We start from the raw sequence: 16,987 nt of genomic DNA, 5'->3' as shown, positions 1-16,987 counted from the left end.
AATTGGTGTTGCTTTCTGTGGATTCTCCACTGTACAGTGTGTTGTTTCTCAGATTTTTTTTTTTTTTTTTGCTGCCAGACTGATTCGGCTTTGCTGGGTCTGCTAACTCACTCAATACTCATCCAGACACTTTCAGTCTTCCAGGATTTTGTTGTTCTTACCTCTTCTTGTTTGTTGCTCTCACCTTTTGTCCTTGTGGGTTTAGGTATAAAAGAGTCTTTTACTGTTGTTTTAGTCAGCTTTCATGATTAAGTGAAATTATATGCATGTTTTTAATCTGCCAACTTAATCCTAAAGCACAGGTTATTTAAAATGTTTAATCTATGTCTTACCTCTTGAGACTTGAAAGGATTATTAAAGTTAGCCCTTTTCATCTCTTGTTTTGGCTTTTATATTCATATTTATAATATTTGAAACTCATTATGTGGACTGCTCGAGACTGTATTAGTTCAAGGATTTATAAGTGAACCCAGAATTTGTAAATACAAAGGTTGATTGTTCTTTAAATTTGCTCTTATAGGAAAGTGAAAAGGTTTCTGAATATCCAGCAGTGATTGTGGAGCCAGTTCCAAGTGCCAGATTAGAGCAGGGCTATGCAGCCCAGGTTCTGGTTTATGATGATGAGACTTATATGATGCAAGATGTGGCAGAAGAACAAGAAGTTGAGACCGAGAATGTGGAAACAGGTAGACATCTCATAAAATGTTCATTATTTATAACTTTCTCATTTTGTAAGCTTCAACAATACTATTGCCAGATGAAAAATATACTGAAAAACCTTTTTAATGCTATTTAGTATAGCTTGGAAACCAGTGAAATATCTATGTTTAAGGGAATTTGTGTAGATATAAAAGTTCTACAGTATGATTCTGTGAGGTATAACAGTCTCATATCATGGACTATGTACAAAATTACAGCTTCACATAATGGTAAAGTTATTTTATTATTTTTTTTCTGAGAGTGTAAATCCTACCTGTTATTTATACAAGTCAATAGGCTAGTATTATGAGGACAGCTTTTTAAATAAAAAAAAAATATGGTATTCTATCATTCTCTAATTGATTATGAGTTTCTTTGAGTTAATATTGATGGAGCAATATGATTTCTTTTTGTTAATATCAGAAGCATCTTTGTAGTGTTCTATCAGTTTCCTCTTTGCTTTTTGTCTTTTTAGAGATCTTAGTATTTCAGTCTATTTCTGGTGAGATAGCTATATGGTTAATTGGAGATTAGTATCTATAATTCTTAGAGAAATCTTTTAGTTTTTGCCATTGATTATGAAGAAAATAAAGTATTTTATCAGAAGGATTGTAGTGGCTCTTACATAATAATAAACATGCAAATGTATCATCTTTAGCAGTTAATGGAGAAAAAGAATCATTATACCTGTTGTTTAATCCTAGTAAAAATACTTTACTATTTCGATACATTTTTGTAAATGTAGGAAACTTTCATGATTAAAATTTTGAGTATGTGATGTATTTTTGCTTATGAGGTCCAGTAGTACCCGTTAGGGCTACTAGCCTCTTCCAGCTTAAAACTGTTCTTCCTCTAATTTTATTTTTTTGTGGAGCTAAGGGATTGAAAGTTACCTTGCTTTTCAGAGCACTGATGATTGCAGTGCTAGCAAACCTCAGGTATAGTGGAAAATTCATTTATTAAAATAGGCAGCCAAGCTGGGTGTGGTGGTGTGCACCTGTACTCCCAGCTACTTGGGAGACTGAGGCAGGTGGCTCGCTCAAGGTCAGAAGCTCAAGTTCAGCCTGGGCAACATAGCAAGACCCCATTTCTAAACAAATAAACAAAAAACCAGGCATCCAAGGACTTCATATGGGCTTTGTGACTGTAGTCTGGAGTGGTATCTGATTTACAGTATATAGTGCATCTTTTTATGAGAGTTTGGAGAATTTTCCAGTTGGAAGCTAGAAGTATAGTGGCAGAGATGAATTTTCTTCTTGAGGAAAAGGATAGGTAGAACAGTTAAAAGTATTTTGTAGAATGATGTTTTAGATTATATATTGTAACTGATTTTATTACAAGAGCATAACTAAACAGAACACTAATAGCAGAAGAAAAAATTGTGGTAGCTTAAGTTGAATGGAAAAAAGTAGAACCTGTTTGCAATTTCTGGATGATGTTTTGGTCAAAAAATAAGGAAAACTATGATTTTGGTAGCAAATTGGAAACTTTAAAAAAGATAAAAACTATAGCACCAAATTTGCATAAGTTAGTAAATTAGGATGTTTATCACATTAAAATACCAGAGCAGATTGGTCGAATCTTATTATTGGTATAATTGACTGTAAATGTTTTATTAATTTAGATTAATTCAGGTAAAACCAATTCAGAATAGGAAGCTAATGTAATCTACTTAAGGGATTTTATTTTCTTAGTCTTCTTGAACTCTGAGGGTAATGATATCATTTGCTGGGCAGAGATATTAGTGATTGTGAAAAGGAGGATATGGGAAGTCTAGGTAAAATAACAGTTACTTTTGTGATTTGTTTTTTTTGTAAGTGGTTTTTGAATATTTGGTAATTTTAAAATTTACTTCAACACAAGAGGAAAATGTAAGCATATTACTTATATCATTCTAAAATGGTATAAAAGCACCTCAAAAAGTCATTGTACGTGTTCCATCCTGACTCATGGATTTTTTTTTTTTTTTTTTTTTGAGACAGAGTCTCACTCTGTCGCCAGGCTGGAGTGCAGTGGTGCAATCTCAGCTCACTGTAACCCCCGCCTCCCAGGTTCAAATGATTCTCCTGCCTCAGCCTCCCGAGTAGCTGGGACTACAGGCGCACACCACCACGCCCAGCTAATTTTTGTATTTTTTAGTAGAGATGGGGTTTCACCATGTTGGCCAGCATGGTCTCGATTTCTTGACTTCGTGATCTGCCCGCCTCGGCCTCCCAAAGTGCTAGGATTATAGGCACAAGCCACCGTGCCCAGCCTGGCTCATGGATTTTAATGTAACTTTATAAAGATTGTTAATATTCATAGATTAGTTTTCAAGTCAGCTAACCTGAGCTTAATATTGTTTCTATTAAGAATCAGGCCGAGCGTGGTGGCTCACACCTGTGATCCCAGCACTTTGGGAGGCTGAGGCGGGTGGATCACAAAGTCAGGAGATCGAGACCATCCTGGCTAACACGGCGAAACCCCATCTCTACTAAAAATACAAAAAATTAGCTGGGCGTGGTGGCATGCATCTGTAGTCCCAGATACTTGGGAGGCTGAGGCAGGAGACTCGCTTGAACCCAGGAGGTGGAGGTTGTGGTGAACCGAGATAGTGCTACTGCAGTCCAGCTTGGGGGACATAGTGAGACTCTGTTTCAAAGAAAACAAAACAAAACAAAACAAAAACTAAAAAAAGAATCAAATGCATTTTTAAGTGAGTTAAAATCTGAATAAGTTTTCATTCTTCTGACATCTAGGGCATATACAAATGAATAAAGGTTGGTATGCATATTTCCTTTTAGGTAGTGAATTAGGATTAGGTTCATTTCTTATAATATAAAATTGAAACTCAGATTACAGATACATGTAGGTTTTAAAGAAGAAGCTGACTGGGAAGAAAAGGAATGCTTATAAGATGGCAGATTTTATTTGGTGAATTGGGGGAATTGAGATCTGTATAGAATACTTCCCTGTGTATGTCTAGGAAAACTTCGTGGAATGCTCCTACATTATAATTTAGATTATGTCAGTCTAAAAAATGTTATATTTATTGGCTTGTTCTGACAGTTCTCTGCATGTTCTCATTGGAGTGTTTTTTCCCTTTTATTCCTAAGTACCCATATGTATGTGTCCATATCATAAACAGTGTTCTATTGTCATTTGTGTTTGCAGTACTAAAATCATATTATGATTTGCATGTAGCCATCTTTATTATTTTGTATATAAAAGAATTTCTCTTTTGTTAGTAGTAATTACGGGCTGTTTGTTTCTCCTTTTTGTAGATTAACAGTCTACGTTTCCCTCACAGAGCTTATGTGTAATACTAATGTTCTCTTAAATTGTATAGGAGAAACCAAATATATTTTGAAACTTTAAAAATAGGCATATTAATCTAAACATATAGTAAATTGCTTGTGATAACAATTGCAGATTAGTAATTATAAAGAGACTTTGAGGAAGAGTGATGAAATATAGGTGAAGGGTGGTCTTGACTCTGGCAGGTATAAAATATCTTCCCCGGTGGCTGCAGACTCCATCAGTTCTAGGGGCCTGCTGGATAGACTGGTATGGTGAATGAGGGGAGGGAAGGAGTTTTTTGGATTCCCTACAGGAGTTTGAAAGTACAGTTTTTATGTTCATTTTAAAAAATTATAAAAATTATATATAGTATAAATTTAAAAGGTTGTTACAAATTACCATTTAACAAGCACCACGTTTATGCCAATGAACTCAATAATAAATAAGTGTTGATAGAAATCTTTTAAGACCGGACTAGGCTGGGCATGGTGGTTCACACCTGTAATCCCAGCACTTTCGGAGGCCAAGGCGGGTGAATCATGAGGTCAGGAGTTCGAGATCAGCCTGACCAACATGGTGAAACCCCATCTCTACTAAAAATACAAAAAATTAGCCAGGCGTGGTGGCGCATGCCTGTAATCCCAGCCACTCAGGAGGCTGAGGCAGGAGAATCGCTTGAACCCGGTAGGTGGAGGTTGCAGTGAGACGAGATCGTCCCACTGCACTACAGCTTGGGCGACACAGCGAGACTGCATCTCAAAAAAAAAAAAAAAAAAAGACTGGACTAAGGGGACTGAGCTGTCTAGGATTTGCTTCTTCATTTTTCACCTTAACAAATACTTGTTACTATATTTATCCCTTTAACTTTCCAGTTTAGTTTGCGAGAGCAGGTTATGTCTGCATTTGTTATGTGCAAGGCACTGTTTTCAACATGTTTCTTTTCAGGAGCAATTTAGTTGTGGAGATAAAAAAATCTGTGTTATATTCAAAATACAAAGCAGTCAATAGTCAAATGAGCGTTATTTACAAATTCAAAGGAATTTTCTGAAGAGGAAAGTTCAATTTACAGGATTAGGGAATGTTTTAGAGAAAGTAAAGGACACATGATAGGATCTAGGTGGACAAATAGGAGGTAGATGAAATGCATTGTAAACTGAGGGAAATATAATTAATAAATTGGTAGACTATTGAAATTCAATACTTGTTCAGAAGATCTTGAGTAAGACATTGGCAGGAGATTTTATTAAGAGCTATGACTAGATTGTGAATTAAATCTCAAGAGTTAGTAATTAGGCACATAAGGAAGCAGAAAGATTTGGAAGATTTTAAGTAGGAAATACTAGGGGGCCAGTACCTTGGGAGGCAGAAGCAGAGGTGGGAGGATCTCTTGAGGCCAGGAATTCAAGACCAGCCTGGGCAACTTAGTGAGACTCCATCTCTTAAAAAAAAAATTTAAAAATTAGCTGGGTATGGTGGCGTGCACCTGTAGTCTTAGCTCCTTGAGAGTCTGAGGCCAGAGAATCCTTTGAGATTAGAGTTTGAGGTTACAGTGAGCTATGATCGTAGTACCACTGCGCTCCAGCGTGAGTGACAGAGTGAGCCATGTCTCTAAAAAGAAAGTACCATGCAATTAGTATTTCAGTTGGATATAGGATTAATTGTAGGGGGATAGATGAGACAGGAAGACTAGCTGTTGTAGTATGAGTTGAAGGATGGCTTGAGAAATATTAAAATGAGATAGTAGCAACAGGAACAGAAAGGGCTTGTATAAACCATATTACTATATATGATCTTACATGACGTATAAGGGGAGAGGCACAGTTAGGTAAAATATTCTGCTTTTTGACGCTTGGTCATGGTGATAGTAGCACATATGATTTGAGGAAGGCAAGATTGTTTGGTGAAGCAGATAAGTTTGGTAATAGTCATGATGATTTTGAGTTGAAGCAGAACGTTAAAGATGAATATTTCGGTATTTAAAGATGCATAAATGTGGCCGAGTGCAGTGGCTCATGCCTGTAATCCCAGCACTTTGGGATGCCAAGGCAGGCGAATCACTTAAGGTCAGAAGTTTGAGAGCAGCCTGTCCAACGTGGTGAAACCCCATCTCTACTAAAAATACAAAAATTAGCTGGGTGTGGTGGTGCACGCCTGTAATCCCAGCTACTCAGGAGGCTGAGGCAAGAGAATTGCCTGAACTGGGAGGTGGAGGTTGCAGTGAGCTGAGATCATGCCACTGCACTCCAGCCTGGGCAACAGAAACTCCATCTCAAAAACAAACAATCAGATAAACAAAAAAGATGCACAAATGTGTAGTCAAGGTCCCATCACAAAAGAGATGGCATGCTCAAATTAGGATAATTTAAGGAATGTTTTAATAAAGGGCTAGTTACAAACATGTAGGCAAATACAAGGTAACCCTAAGAGACAGGGCAGTACTGCAGACCTAGCAATAACTGCTGTTTCTGTCCTTTGGCTCATGGGCCAAGGAGAAGGAAGGGTGACCAGAATCCTGAAGAATGGAGCCCTGAACAGGGAGTCACCTTGGGAGATTCTGGAACCTTTGATCAAAGGACACAGCTAGCTGGAGGGCAATGCCTCTTCCCAATAATACCCTGCTAAGGTATGCCATTGACCAAACTCAGTCTGAAGCCATAGGAATCCCATTGATGAAGGCAGTCTCCAGGGACAGAGAGCAAGGTGAAGAAGGGTGGAGAATAAATCTGGAGGGGCAAATGGAAGATATCTAGTACAACTAAAGCTTAGTAAAGAAAGGTCAGGGAGAAACTGATTTGGGAATCATCCTCATTTAAAGCTGTGGAAATAAATTTCCAAGGGGAAACGTATTTCAGAGATTTTTCCCAAGGAAGAAGATATGTAAATTCTATATTTGTCTCTCTGTGATGGAGAACAAAGGACATAGAATTAAGGAATTAACCTTAGAGAATGTTTACATTTTAAAGAGTGGAGAAGAATCAAAGAGTAGTCAAATATGATAGAAAATCCTGGGTGACTATTTCTGAGTTTTTTTTTTTTGTTTTTTTTTGTTTTTGTTTTTGCCCTTTAAGTAGCTCTCTTTAGTAGGAAAGGGAAGAATATTGACTTGGGTTAGTTAGTTCTGATTTCAAATTTCCCCTTTATCACTTACTTGGCAGTATTTAACCTTTTCAGAGTGTTTCACTCTCAGAAAATAGGAATTCAGGGTTGTGAAGATTACATAAAATAAGTACATAAAGCACAGTGCTTGTGACATAGAGTTTCTTTAACTTCATTAGCACCTTCCCTGTGACTTCAAGTATGGGCAGGACTTTTATACACTAGAATGGAATATTTCTTTAACTTTGTTTATGTCTCTTGTTTTCTCCTTCCTTTTGCTTCCACTTTAAAAAAAAAAAAATGCTTTATACCTTCAGTTTATACTTTTTCCTTGTCATTCCTTCCTTGATTGTTGTGCTCTGGCATCTCCATTTATCATTCTACTGAAGCTCTTTATCAGATTTCAGTGGCCACTCTTCTGTCAAATTCAGTGACCCATAGAATCATCCAGAAGTAATCCTTCATAATCTGGCCGCCTTATCTGCTGAAACACTGTATTCTCCTAGTTATTTTCCTTGTTGACCTTTGCATGGATTGTACTATTTATGCTTCTGAGTGTTTGCTCAAAGACAATTTCCTCCTATCTATAATTTGCTCAGGTAGGTATTAGCCATCTTTTAAGGCCCAACTACATGAAGATTTCCACAATGATTGTGGTCTACATTAAACATTCCCTTACCTGATCTGTTATACCATCTGGATATAGGTACTTTCTTGTATTATTTTATTATTTTTATCTATTATTGCTTATATTATTTTTGTTGTATATACTCCTATTGTTTTCCCAGTGAGTGTATAAGCACTTTGAAGACGGAGACCATACTTTTTTCTTTTGTTAAATATACTGTTGAACATATAATAACTAGCTAGAAAATACAAATGGAAACAGATTGAGTTCTGAGTTAGTATTGCAGTATAATCAAGAACCATCTATGTAAAGTCATACTTAAGTCTCATTTTAAAAATCACAGTTGGTGTTCATCATTCTTGCTTACATTTAATAATTTGATTTTTTTTTTTTTTTTGAGGTGGAGTCTCACTCTGTCACCCAGGCTGGAGTGCAGTGGTGCGATCTTGGCTCACTGCAACCTCCGCCTCCCAGGTTCAAGTGATTCTCCTGCCTCAGTCTCCCAAGTAGCTGGGACTACAGGTGTGTGCCATTATGCCCAGCTAATTTTTGTATTTTTAGTAGAGACGGGGTTTCACCATGTTGGTTGGCCAGGATGGTCTTGATCTCTTGACCTCGTGATCTGCCTGCTTCGGCCTCCCAAAGAGCTGAGATTGCAGGCGTGAGCCACTGTGCCCGGCTCGCTCTCTTGCCTAGGCTGGAGTGCAGTGGCACTGCAACCTCTGCCTCTTGGGTTCAAGCAATTCTCGTGCTTCAGTCTCCTCAGTAGCTGGGATTACAGGCACTCGCCACACATATGTGGCTAATTTTTGTATTTTTGATAGAGACAGGGTTTCTCCTTGTTGTACAGGCTGATCTTGAATTCCTGGCCTCATGCAATCTGCCTGCCTCAGCCTCTCAAAGTGCTGGGATTACAGGCCTGATTTTTTTCTTAAAAGCAATACATGCTTAATAGAAAAAATTGGAAAGTATTGCAAAGAATAAGCAAACTGAAAATCATCACCCCTAATCTTACCAACAAGGAGACAATGATTGTTGCTTTTTAAAAAAAATTTCCTTTTAGTCTTTTTTAAAAAATGCATTTTAATCGTAAAATATTATATAATTACAAGCAGACTGATTAATCTTTGCTAATTTTAATAAACATTGGCTGTCAAGTGGTCTGGTTGGTAGCCTCCTACTTCTGTCTTCTGACCACTGGGGACAGAACTTTGCTCCTTAACCACGTATCAAGACATTAACATTTAGTCTTATTAGTTAATTATCAAGAAAACGTAAACCATTTTTAGTGATCAACAAAATTGTGTTTAAACATTAGTTGAAAAGATAGATAATGATGAGAATTTTTATATAATTCAATGAGAAAGCAGTGCTTTTTAAAAATAAAAATGAAAGTTTAGGTTTTTAAAATGCAGTTTAAAAAATAAAACCAGATTTCCTTCATGAAAAATAAGATAAGGAGCCAAATTTCTTTCTTGAAGAATCTCAGGACTAATTTGACTTCATGATGAGCTGTCATAACTTTTGTATTTGTTATACCATCAGAAATCCTCCCTGTGGCACAAAAGGACTCCTTTAATTAGAAAATATTGTTGCCACAGGGAGGTAGAAGATCGACATGAAAAACTGGGGATCTGAAAACGAGCCCCTATCCTAGGATTACCTGAAGGTGAAACAGATTGAGCCAGAAGGAAGACAATGCTGGTAGGTTGGTTTTTAATTTATTAAGAATGTTTATAATTTTATATTTCATTAAAATTATTTCATCTACCTTTACCATATTTTTATTTAAAGGGTGACAATGATTCCTCCTTAAGGAAGGAGAAGTAATACGATAATATTTTTCCTCCAAGATAGTTTGCTGAGTTATACCTTGCCATATTCTTAATATTTGTTTCTTTTTATAGATAAAGCTCTGGGGCTATTTCATGCCTCTACTTCCTTGGAAGCTACTATTGACTGAATGTCTTTAAGTCATTTTTTTTGTCATTTCTGTTGTTTTTGCTTCTAATCTACATCTTTCCCTAAATTTTTAATAAGTATTTTTCCCCCAATTATTTATTTTCTTGAGGTTAGCCTAGCCCTAAGTTTTCTAAAATGGTAAAATTTGAATCTTAAGTTCATTTAGCTTTTACTCTAGAATTGTTTGAATTGTAATTGTACTGTGATTTAGATCAGACAGTATTATTAGATAAAAAATTTTAATACTTTAATAACTATCAGCCAGGTGTAGTGGCTCAAGCCTGTAATCCCAGCACTTTGGGAGGCTGAGGTCAGGAGTTCAAGACCAGCCTGGCCAACTTGGCAAAACCCCATCTCTACTAAAAAATACAAGAAATTAGCCAGGCGTGGTGGTGGACGCCTGTAATCCCAGCAACGGGGGAGGCTGAGGCAAGAGAATCGCTTCAACCCAGGAGGTGGAGGTTGCAGTGAACTGAGATGGCGCCACTGCACTCCAGTCTGGAAAACAGACGGACTCCGTCTCAAAAAAACAAAACAAAACAAAACAAAAACAACAGCAACAAAAAACTATTTCATTTAGCCTGAGATGCTATCAATGGTAAGAAACATTATTTTTATACCACTAAAGGAAAAAATGCTGCCAAATATAAACTTTAAGAGACTATCAACTTTAAGATAGGTACTGATTTCAGAGGTGTCAAATGTGAAAAAATGTGTATCTTAGGATTAATGAAATATGATTTGCAATTATGAATCTTTCCTGAAACTCTCATTTACTGGGAATTAAACATTAAAATATGAGGCCTGTGAAAAATGGAGGTGAGTTGTGGTATAGAAATCCGTGTCAGTGCTGAGCATGCTCTCTAAATTTTTTTTGTGTGTGTGTGTGAGACTGAAGTCTCGCTCTGTTGCCAGGCTGGAGTGCAGTGGCGCGATCTCGGCTCACTGCAACCTCCTGGATTCAAGCGATTCTCCTGCCTCAGCCTCCTGAGTAGCTGAGATTACAGGCGCGCACCACCCCACCTGGCTAATTTTTGTATTTTTAGTAGAGATGGGGTTTCACCATGTTGGCCAGGATGGTCTCGATCTCCTGACCTCATGATCTGCCTGCTTTGGCCTCCCAAAGTGCTGGGATTACAGGCGTGAGCAACCATGCCCGGCCTCTAAATTCTTTAATGTCTTTTAAGAGAGGATATTTAAGTAAAAAAATCATATAACCATATTGTTTAAAATTATACAAAATAACCGTAAGGTATCAGATTATGGAGTATATAGAAAAAGAAAATCTATTTTAATGTGACATATTTACTTCAATAGAGTGTTATCCTAATTGAATATCACTTAATTAGTATAACTTTGAGATCTAAAAAGAAAATGAAATGAAGCTTCTGCTTTTTAAGCTGTCATTTAAAAACAGGATCCTTTAAGGGCCCGTTAAAATAGCACAATTTTTAGTGCACTTGAATGTATGTTTTACAGATTATTAATTATGTGAAGGAGAAAATAGTGGCCAAAAGCAAAGACCTACTCTGTCAATTAATAAAGCAGAAATGAAAAGGAATGATTTTATTTACTTTTAGGTTTTTTTTTTTTTTTTTTTTTTGAGACATGGTCTTTCTCTGTTGTCCAGGCTGGAGTGTAGTGGTGCAGTCTTGGCTCACTGCAACCTCTGCCTCCCGGGTTCAAGCGATTCTCCTGCCTCAGCCTCCTGAGTAGCTGGGATTATAGGTGCCCACCACCAGGCCTGGCTCATTTTTGTATTTTTAGTAGAGACGGGGTTTCACCATGTTGGCCAGGCTGATCTCAAACTCCTGACATCAAGTGACCCGATCTGTCCTCCTTGGTCTCCCAAGGTACTGGGATTACAGGCATGAGCCATTGCGCTTGGCCAATTTTTTTTTTTTTTGAGACAGGGTCTCTGTCACCAAGACTGGAGTGCAGTGGCACGATCTTGGCTCAGTGCAAACTCTGCCTCCCAGGTTCAAGTGATTCTCCTGCCTCAGCCTCCCTAGTAGTTGGGATTACAGGCACCCACCACCACGCCCTCCCAGAGTGCTGGGATTACAGGCGTGAGCCACTGCACTCAGCCAGTTTTATTTTATTTTGAGACAGGGTCTCTCTTTGTCACCCAGGCTGGAGTGCAGTGGTATGATCATGGCTCACTGGAGCCTTGACTGTCCCGGCTCTAGTGCTCCTCCCACCTTAGCCTCCCTAGTAGCCGGGACTACAGGCAAATGCCATGACACTCAGCTAACTTTTTTATTATTTGCAGAGATAAGATCTCAGTATGTTGCCCAGGCTGGTCTCATACTACTGGGCTCAAGCAATTCTCCCACCTTGGCCTCCCACAGTGCTGGGATTGTAGGCATGAGCTACCCTGCCTGGATGAAAAGGAATGATTTTAAATGATGTTTGTATACCAAGAAACATCTGTTTTATGTAAAAGGAAAGAAAAGTATATCTAGACGATAGATCATTAAAAGATATTTGTTTGATTTTGGAAACTAGTAGCCATTCATTCCTTTGTATTCAGAGAGACTCAGGCTGGAGTGCAGTGGTACAATTCCGGCTCCCTGAAACTTCCGCCTCCTGGTTCAAGTGATTCAGAGAGACTTTTTAAAGAAACACTAGTTAACTTTTAATTTTGCTATACAACAGTGTATCTAAATAATACAATTTTATTAATTCAGACTGAGGAGAAGGCTAACTGTGGATTATATAGAATTTTAAATGAGTAGCAAACAAGGTTACAAGTGTTGCCAAGTAGAGATAGTTTTTAAGATTTTCTTAGATGTACAGATAGGAATGCTTTAACACATATCTCTAGGCAAATCCATACATCCATTCAGCCATCTGTCAGTGCTTACTGAGGACCTGCAATGTCCCAGCCTCAGAGCTGAATATCTTGTGGTAAACAAGACCCTCTCTTTGCCCTCACCAGGCTTTCAGCTATGTGTAGAAGATGAAAAATTTATTAAACATGTTATTATGATAAAATGTGATAAGAATTATGATAGGATTAATTAAAAGTTTATGGGAGTAAACAGCAGGAGAATGCCTTCCTGAGGATGTGACATCTGAAGTAATTATTCAGGCAGAGAATAGCAAAGTTGAAAGTTTGGAGGAAGAAAAACAAGGCTTATTTGAGTTGCTGAAAGAGATTCAGTAGGGCTAGAGTATGAATTATGAGAAAGAAAGGGGATTAAAATGAGGTGTAAGAGGCAAAATAGAAAAAAATCTTATTGCTGAGGGCTTTTAAAGCTTTGTATCTGTTTCTTGGATCAGATAAGTCTAAAGGGCAGTGAGGAGCCTTTTAAAAGTTTTGAGCAGTTTTGAAAAATACAAATTTAGTTTTTTTCAAAATAGTAAGTGCTGTAAATGAAAAAAGGAATAGGACAGTCAAAGAATTACTTAAAGTCTGAACTCCTTGGTTTCTCATTCATAGCTCCCTGATATCTAGCTAACTGTTCTTTTTCACCTTCTACTAAGTTGTCTACCTCTCCAGATTTGGGGTATAGGTATGCTCATTGCCTACACTAAGCTAAAAGTAGTAGAGATTAAGATAGTTGCTCAGCCAGCCTTTCTTTTTGTAGTTAACAAGGTAGGTGCTTTGTACGGTGCTGTTTCAGGAGGAGGAATCATTGTCCCTTATCCATTGTCCATGCCCATTTGTGTAAACTTTTGGGTTTTTCCAGGACCTGGGCGAGACTCAAAACAGCGAGTCCTGATTGAATGCCATGCCTATTTGTTGAATTTGTTAGGTATTTATCAAGGCTGGTGGCCTTTAAGTCAATTGTGTAATAGGAATATTATTTTATATTGAGACCTTGTCTGTACAAAAAAAAAAAAAAGTCTGGTATGGTGGCATGGACCTGTAGTCGCAGCTACTCCTTGCAGTCCCAGGAGTTCAAGGTTGCATTGAGCTGTGATGGTGCCACTGCACCAGCCTGGGCAAACAAGCAAGACCCTGTCTCCAAAAAAAAAAAAAAAAAGTATATCACTTTGATCATTTGGACTAGACAGCGTAAGTTAATATATTTCTTTTGGTCTTGATGTCTTTGAGGACTAACTTATAAGTAAAAGTTATCTTGAAACTCTTTCTGTATTTTCAGCGCTGCATACAAACAACTGCTGTTTTTTATTTCCACTGGCATCATCAACAGTATTCTAGGCCTTAGGTGTCGTAGTAGATACCGTAAAGAGAATTATATATAGAAGAGCTATGATTTGAGCCTTTGCAACTAAATATATATCAAAGGGCTTTATAATGGATTTTTTTCTTTTTAAAAAATGTAATACACAATATTTAGAATATTCAAAAAAACTGAAAAATTCAACTAATAAGTATGTACTACTAAAATTAATAAAATATTGGCAGCAGTGTTAATTTAAATACATCTTATGTTCCCCAATTTAATTTTCCCCTTTCCTTCTTCCTTAAGATAATTACTATCCTGTTTATTAATGATATAATGGAATATTTACAATAGAAGTATGGAAGATTCCAGATATGTGTGTTTTTTAATTGCCAAAAAGAAGTGATCTTTTAGTTTAACAACAATTGTTTTGGAGTAGGTTGGCCTATTAATGACAAGTTCTCATTTTTATAGGGATTTAGATAAAGATTCAAATCATAGCTCCTAAGCAGTGCAGTTGTTTAAGATGGAATGAGAGGTTGTGAGTATCTTTACAACTGGAGATTTTAAAGCATGAACTAGAATGCCACTTAGGGATATTGTAAAGAGAATTCAAGTGTCAGGTAGGTATTCAAACTAGGTTTCTTTATAATTTTCAAGTCTGAGATGCTGTTTTTTAATAACTTCATTCTGTAAAAGCATGAAAAAATATGATTGTCTATGATACGGTTGTCAGTTCAGTCTCCCGATTAGAAAGGTGTTTCATGAAACAAAGATTATTTTTTTTTAGTACCCAGGTTTTATCTTTAGTTAGTTTTATTCCATGGCCATTCTCAAACATTTTGTCCCTGGATAGCTGCCTTACAGATGTCTGTCTTTGGTCACAACAGGAATTGGGCAAGAAAACGTGACGTAAGCCCATCATATTGTTTTGGGGGAAGGACCAGGACCCCAGAGCATGTGCTCTGCTATGGTCAGCAGCTTTATCTTATTTTGCCACTTAAAGAGTCTTAATCTTGTTATTGTGATTAGGTAGTTTTTTCTTCTTTTACACCAATAGCACAGACATAGCTTTGAGTGTAAATTTCTTAAGTTTTTCTGATTAGTTGATATGGCTAGTACTTAGAAGATGCTTACATCAAAAAATAGCATTCTTTTTCAACGCGATTTCTAATATACAATATTAATTATAACACAAAAATATGTTTTAATGTTTCTTTTTATTTTAGATTCTGGGTACATGTGCAGGTTTGTTACGAGAGTATACTGCATGATGCTGAGGTTTGGGCTTCTATTGATCCCATCACCCAGATAGTGAACACAGTACACGTGGGAAGTTTTAAAAACATCCTTGCTCCCTTCTCCCTCCCTCCTTTTGGAATCCCCAGTGACTGTTATTCCCGTCTTTATGTATTGTATGAACCCAAAATTTAGCTCCCACTTGTAAGTGTGATATTTGGGTTTTTGTCTGTGCGTTAGCCTCCGGCTGTTCCATGTTGCTACAAAGGACACGATTTCATTCCTTTTTATGGCTGCGAAAAATGGGTTTTTGATTAAATAAGTTTAGAAAATGCTGGGTAAAGGAAAATTAAACAGATTTATTTACAGGAAGACTTCTCAGATGTTTTGATATGCAAATGTGATTCTAAAGAAGAGGTATCTCTTTTAAGAGATTATCTCTTAAGACTAAATGTCTTATAGAACAGCCTTATACCTTTAAAGCAGGACCACCTGGCTTGTTAGTACTACTTTGGCACAGTCATAAATAGCCAAGGGACTAAAATTCTCATTTAATAAACTGTATTATATTTAGCCTTTTACCTCATTAAGTCTGCTACTTCTTAATGCTGCTTGTCTCATGGCATGGTAGTGCATTTTTCTCAACTAGGTTTTAATTTTTTAATTTTGTAAATCAGACAGTTAAATACTGTGGGTTAGGAGTACTGGCCAGACCCCAGTTGTCTTACATTAGTGACCAGAAATAATTGTTGGACCAAGAAACTAAAATGTTGTTAGCTTTACTTTTTGAAGTTATTGAAGCATCTTCCTGAAAAAAAAAAATAAAGTTAGATTTATACCAGCAGGTTATTTGTGGCAATGATGCTTGTTTACTATGCTCTCCTTAAGATATATGAGGGCTTTTTCAGGGAGATAACATAGTATCTTTGGCAGAAGATACTTTCCATGATGTTTTTCTTTAAATAAAGAAGAGTTGCTATGATGCCTCCTCATTCGATCATTGCATCAGAGTTACTCTAACAGTTCTAGACACGGGGCAGGAAGCACACTTACTTATTTGGGCCCAGGATCTTAAAATGTTCAGATGTGTGAGTTTGAAGGTTGTTCTGTTCCCCTCATTTGAGAGTCTTCTGTGACCTTCCTTAACAACCAGTTCTTCAATTCTTTTATCTTTTTTTCTATCCACGGACATTTACCTGTTTAATAAAGACAAGTCTGTTCTCAGAGCAGGGTATATTTTGTTGCCTTCCTATCCATTAACCACCTCCCCACAACCCTAGTCTGCTATTTTGAGTGTGCTTTTTAGTCATTCTATGGCATTTTTAGAAAGCACAGATTTTTTTTTTTTTTTAGAATATGAATGGATTTTAGGGTAATCTAGTCCACCTCTTCAAAAGAGCTAGTTAGCAATGGAGCAGGTCCAGAAACCCTGGTCTCCTGATTGCTAGGATGGGACTGTTTCTGTTCTAGAGTGCTGCTTTGGGGCCTGAGAGATTCTGTAGTTTTTGTTTTTCAATAAGCTTCCATAACATAGTTATTAATAAAATGTTCTGAATTTCCATTTTGCTACCAGAAATCAAAAGAGAATTGTGTCTCCCTTCTATCATTAATTTAATCTGTATAACCTTGAGGAAGCCACTTACTTTCTGTTGGTACGAGTTTCCTCATCTGCAAAATGAAGAATATAGCAATTATCTCTCACTGTTCTGAAAACTAATAATAAGGTATACCCAGTGTTAAGCATGGTGCCTGACATGAAGAAAGCTCAATACATTCTTCATACTGCTGCTAGTATAAGTTTTCTAAAATGTACTTTGATTGTCATTTTCTTTTTTAAAAAATTTAATGACAGCCTATCATCGACAAATTGATTGTCATTTTCTTTCATAAAGCCCTTGTATTAATTATCACTACATTCTGGATAAAATCAAATGCCTTAAAGATACAC

General features: G+C 37.0%; 1 protein-coding gene across 10 annotated transcripts in view; it reads left to right on the top strand.

Moving 5' to 3' along the window:
* The window catches only part of ELF2 (E74 like ETS transcription factor 2), a 142,756-nt gene that overhangs the window by 63,110 nt on the left and 62,659 nt on the right, over nucleotides 1-16,987 (top strand). For 6 of the 10 annotated variants that reach the window (XM_054553533.2, XM_024245933.3, XM_054553532.2 and 3 more), the window contains exon 4: nucleotides 521-686. The exons of 2 other annotated variants lie outside the window; for them this stretch is intronic. In XM_054553533.2, the coding sequence (XP_054409508.1) occupies nucleotides 521-686 (166 nt within the window). Of the gene's footprint in view, nucleotides 1-520; nucleotides 687-9,247; nucleotides 9,407-16,987 lie in introns of those variants that run through there. 2 more of the 10 variants (XM_054553539.2, XM_054553538.2) reach the window with 2 other exon arrangements.

The sequence above is a fragment of the Pongo abelii genome, chromosome 3, assembly GCF_028885655.2.
Source record: "Pongo abelii isolate AG06213 chromosome 3, NHGRI_mPonAbe1-v2.0_pri, whole genome shotgun sequence".
NCBI lineage: Eukaryota > Metazoa > Chordata > Mammalia > Primates > Hominidae > Pongo > Pongo abelii.
Note: the sequence above shows the minus strand (reverse complement) of the source record. Positions and strands in the feature narration are given on the sequence as shown.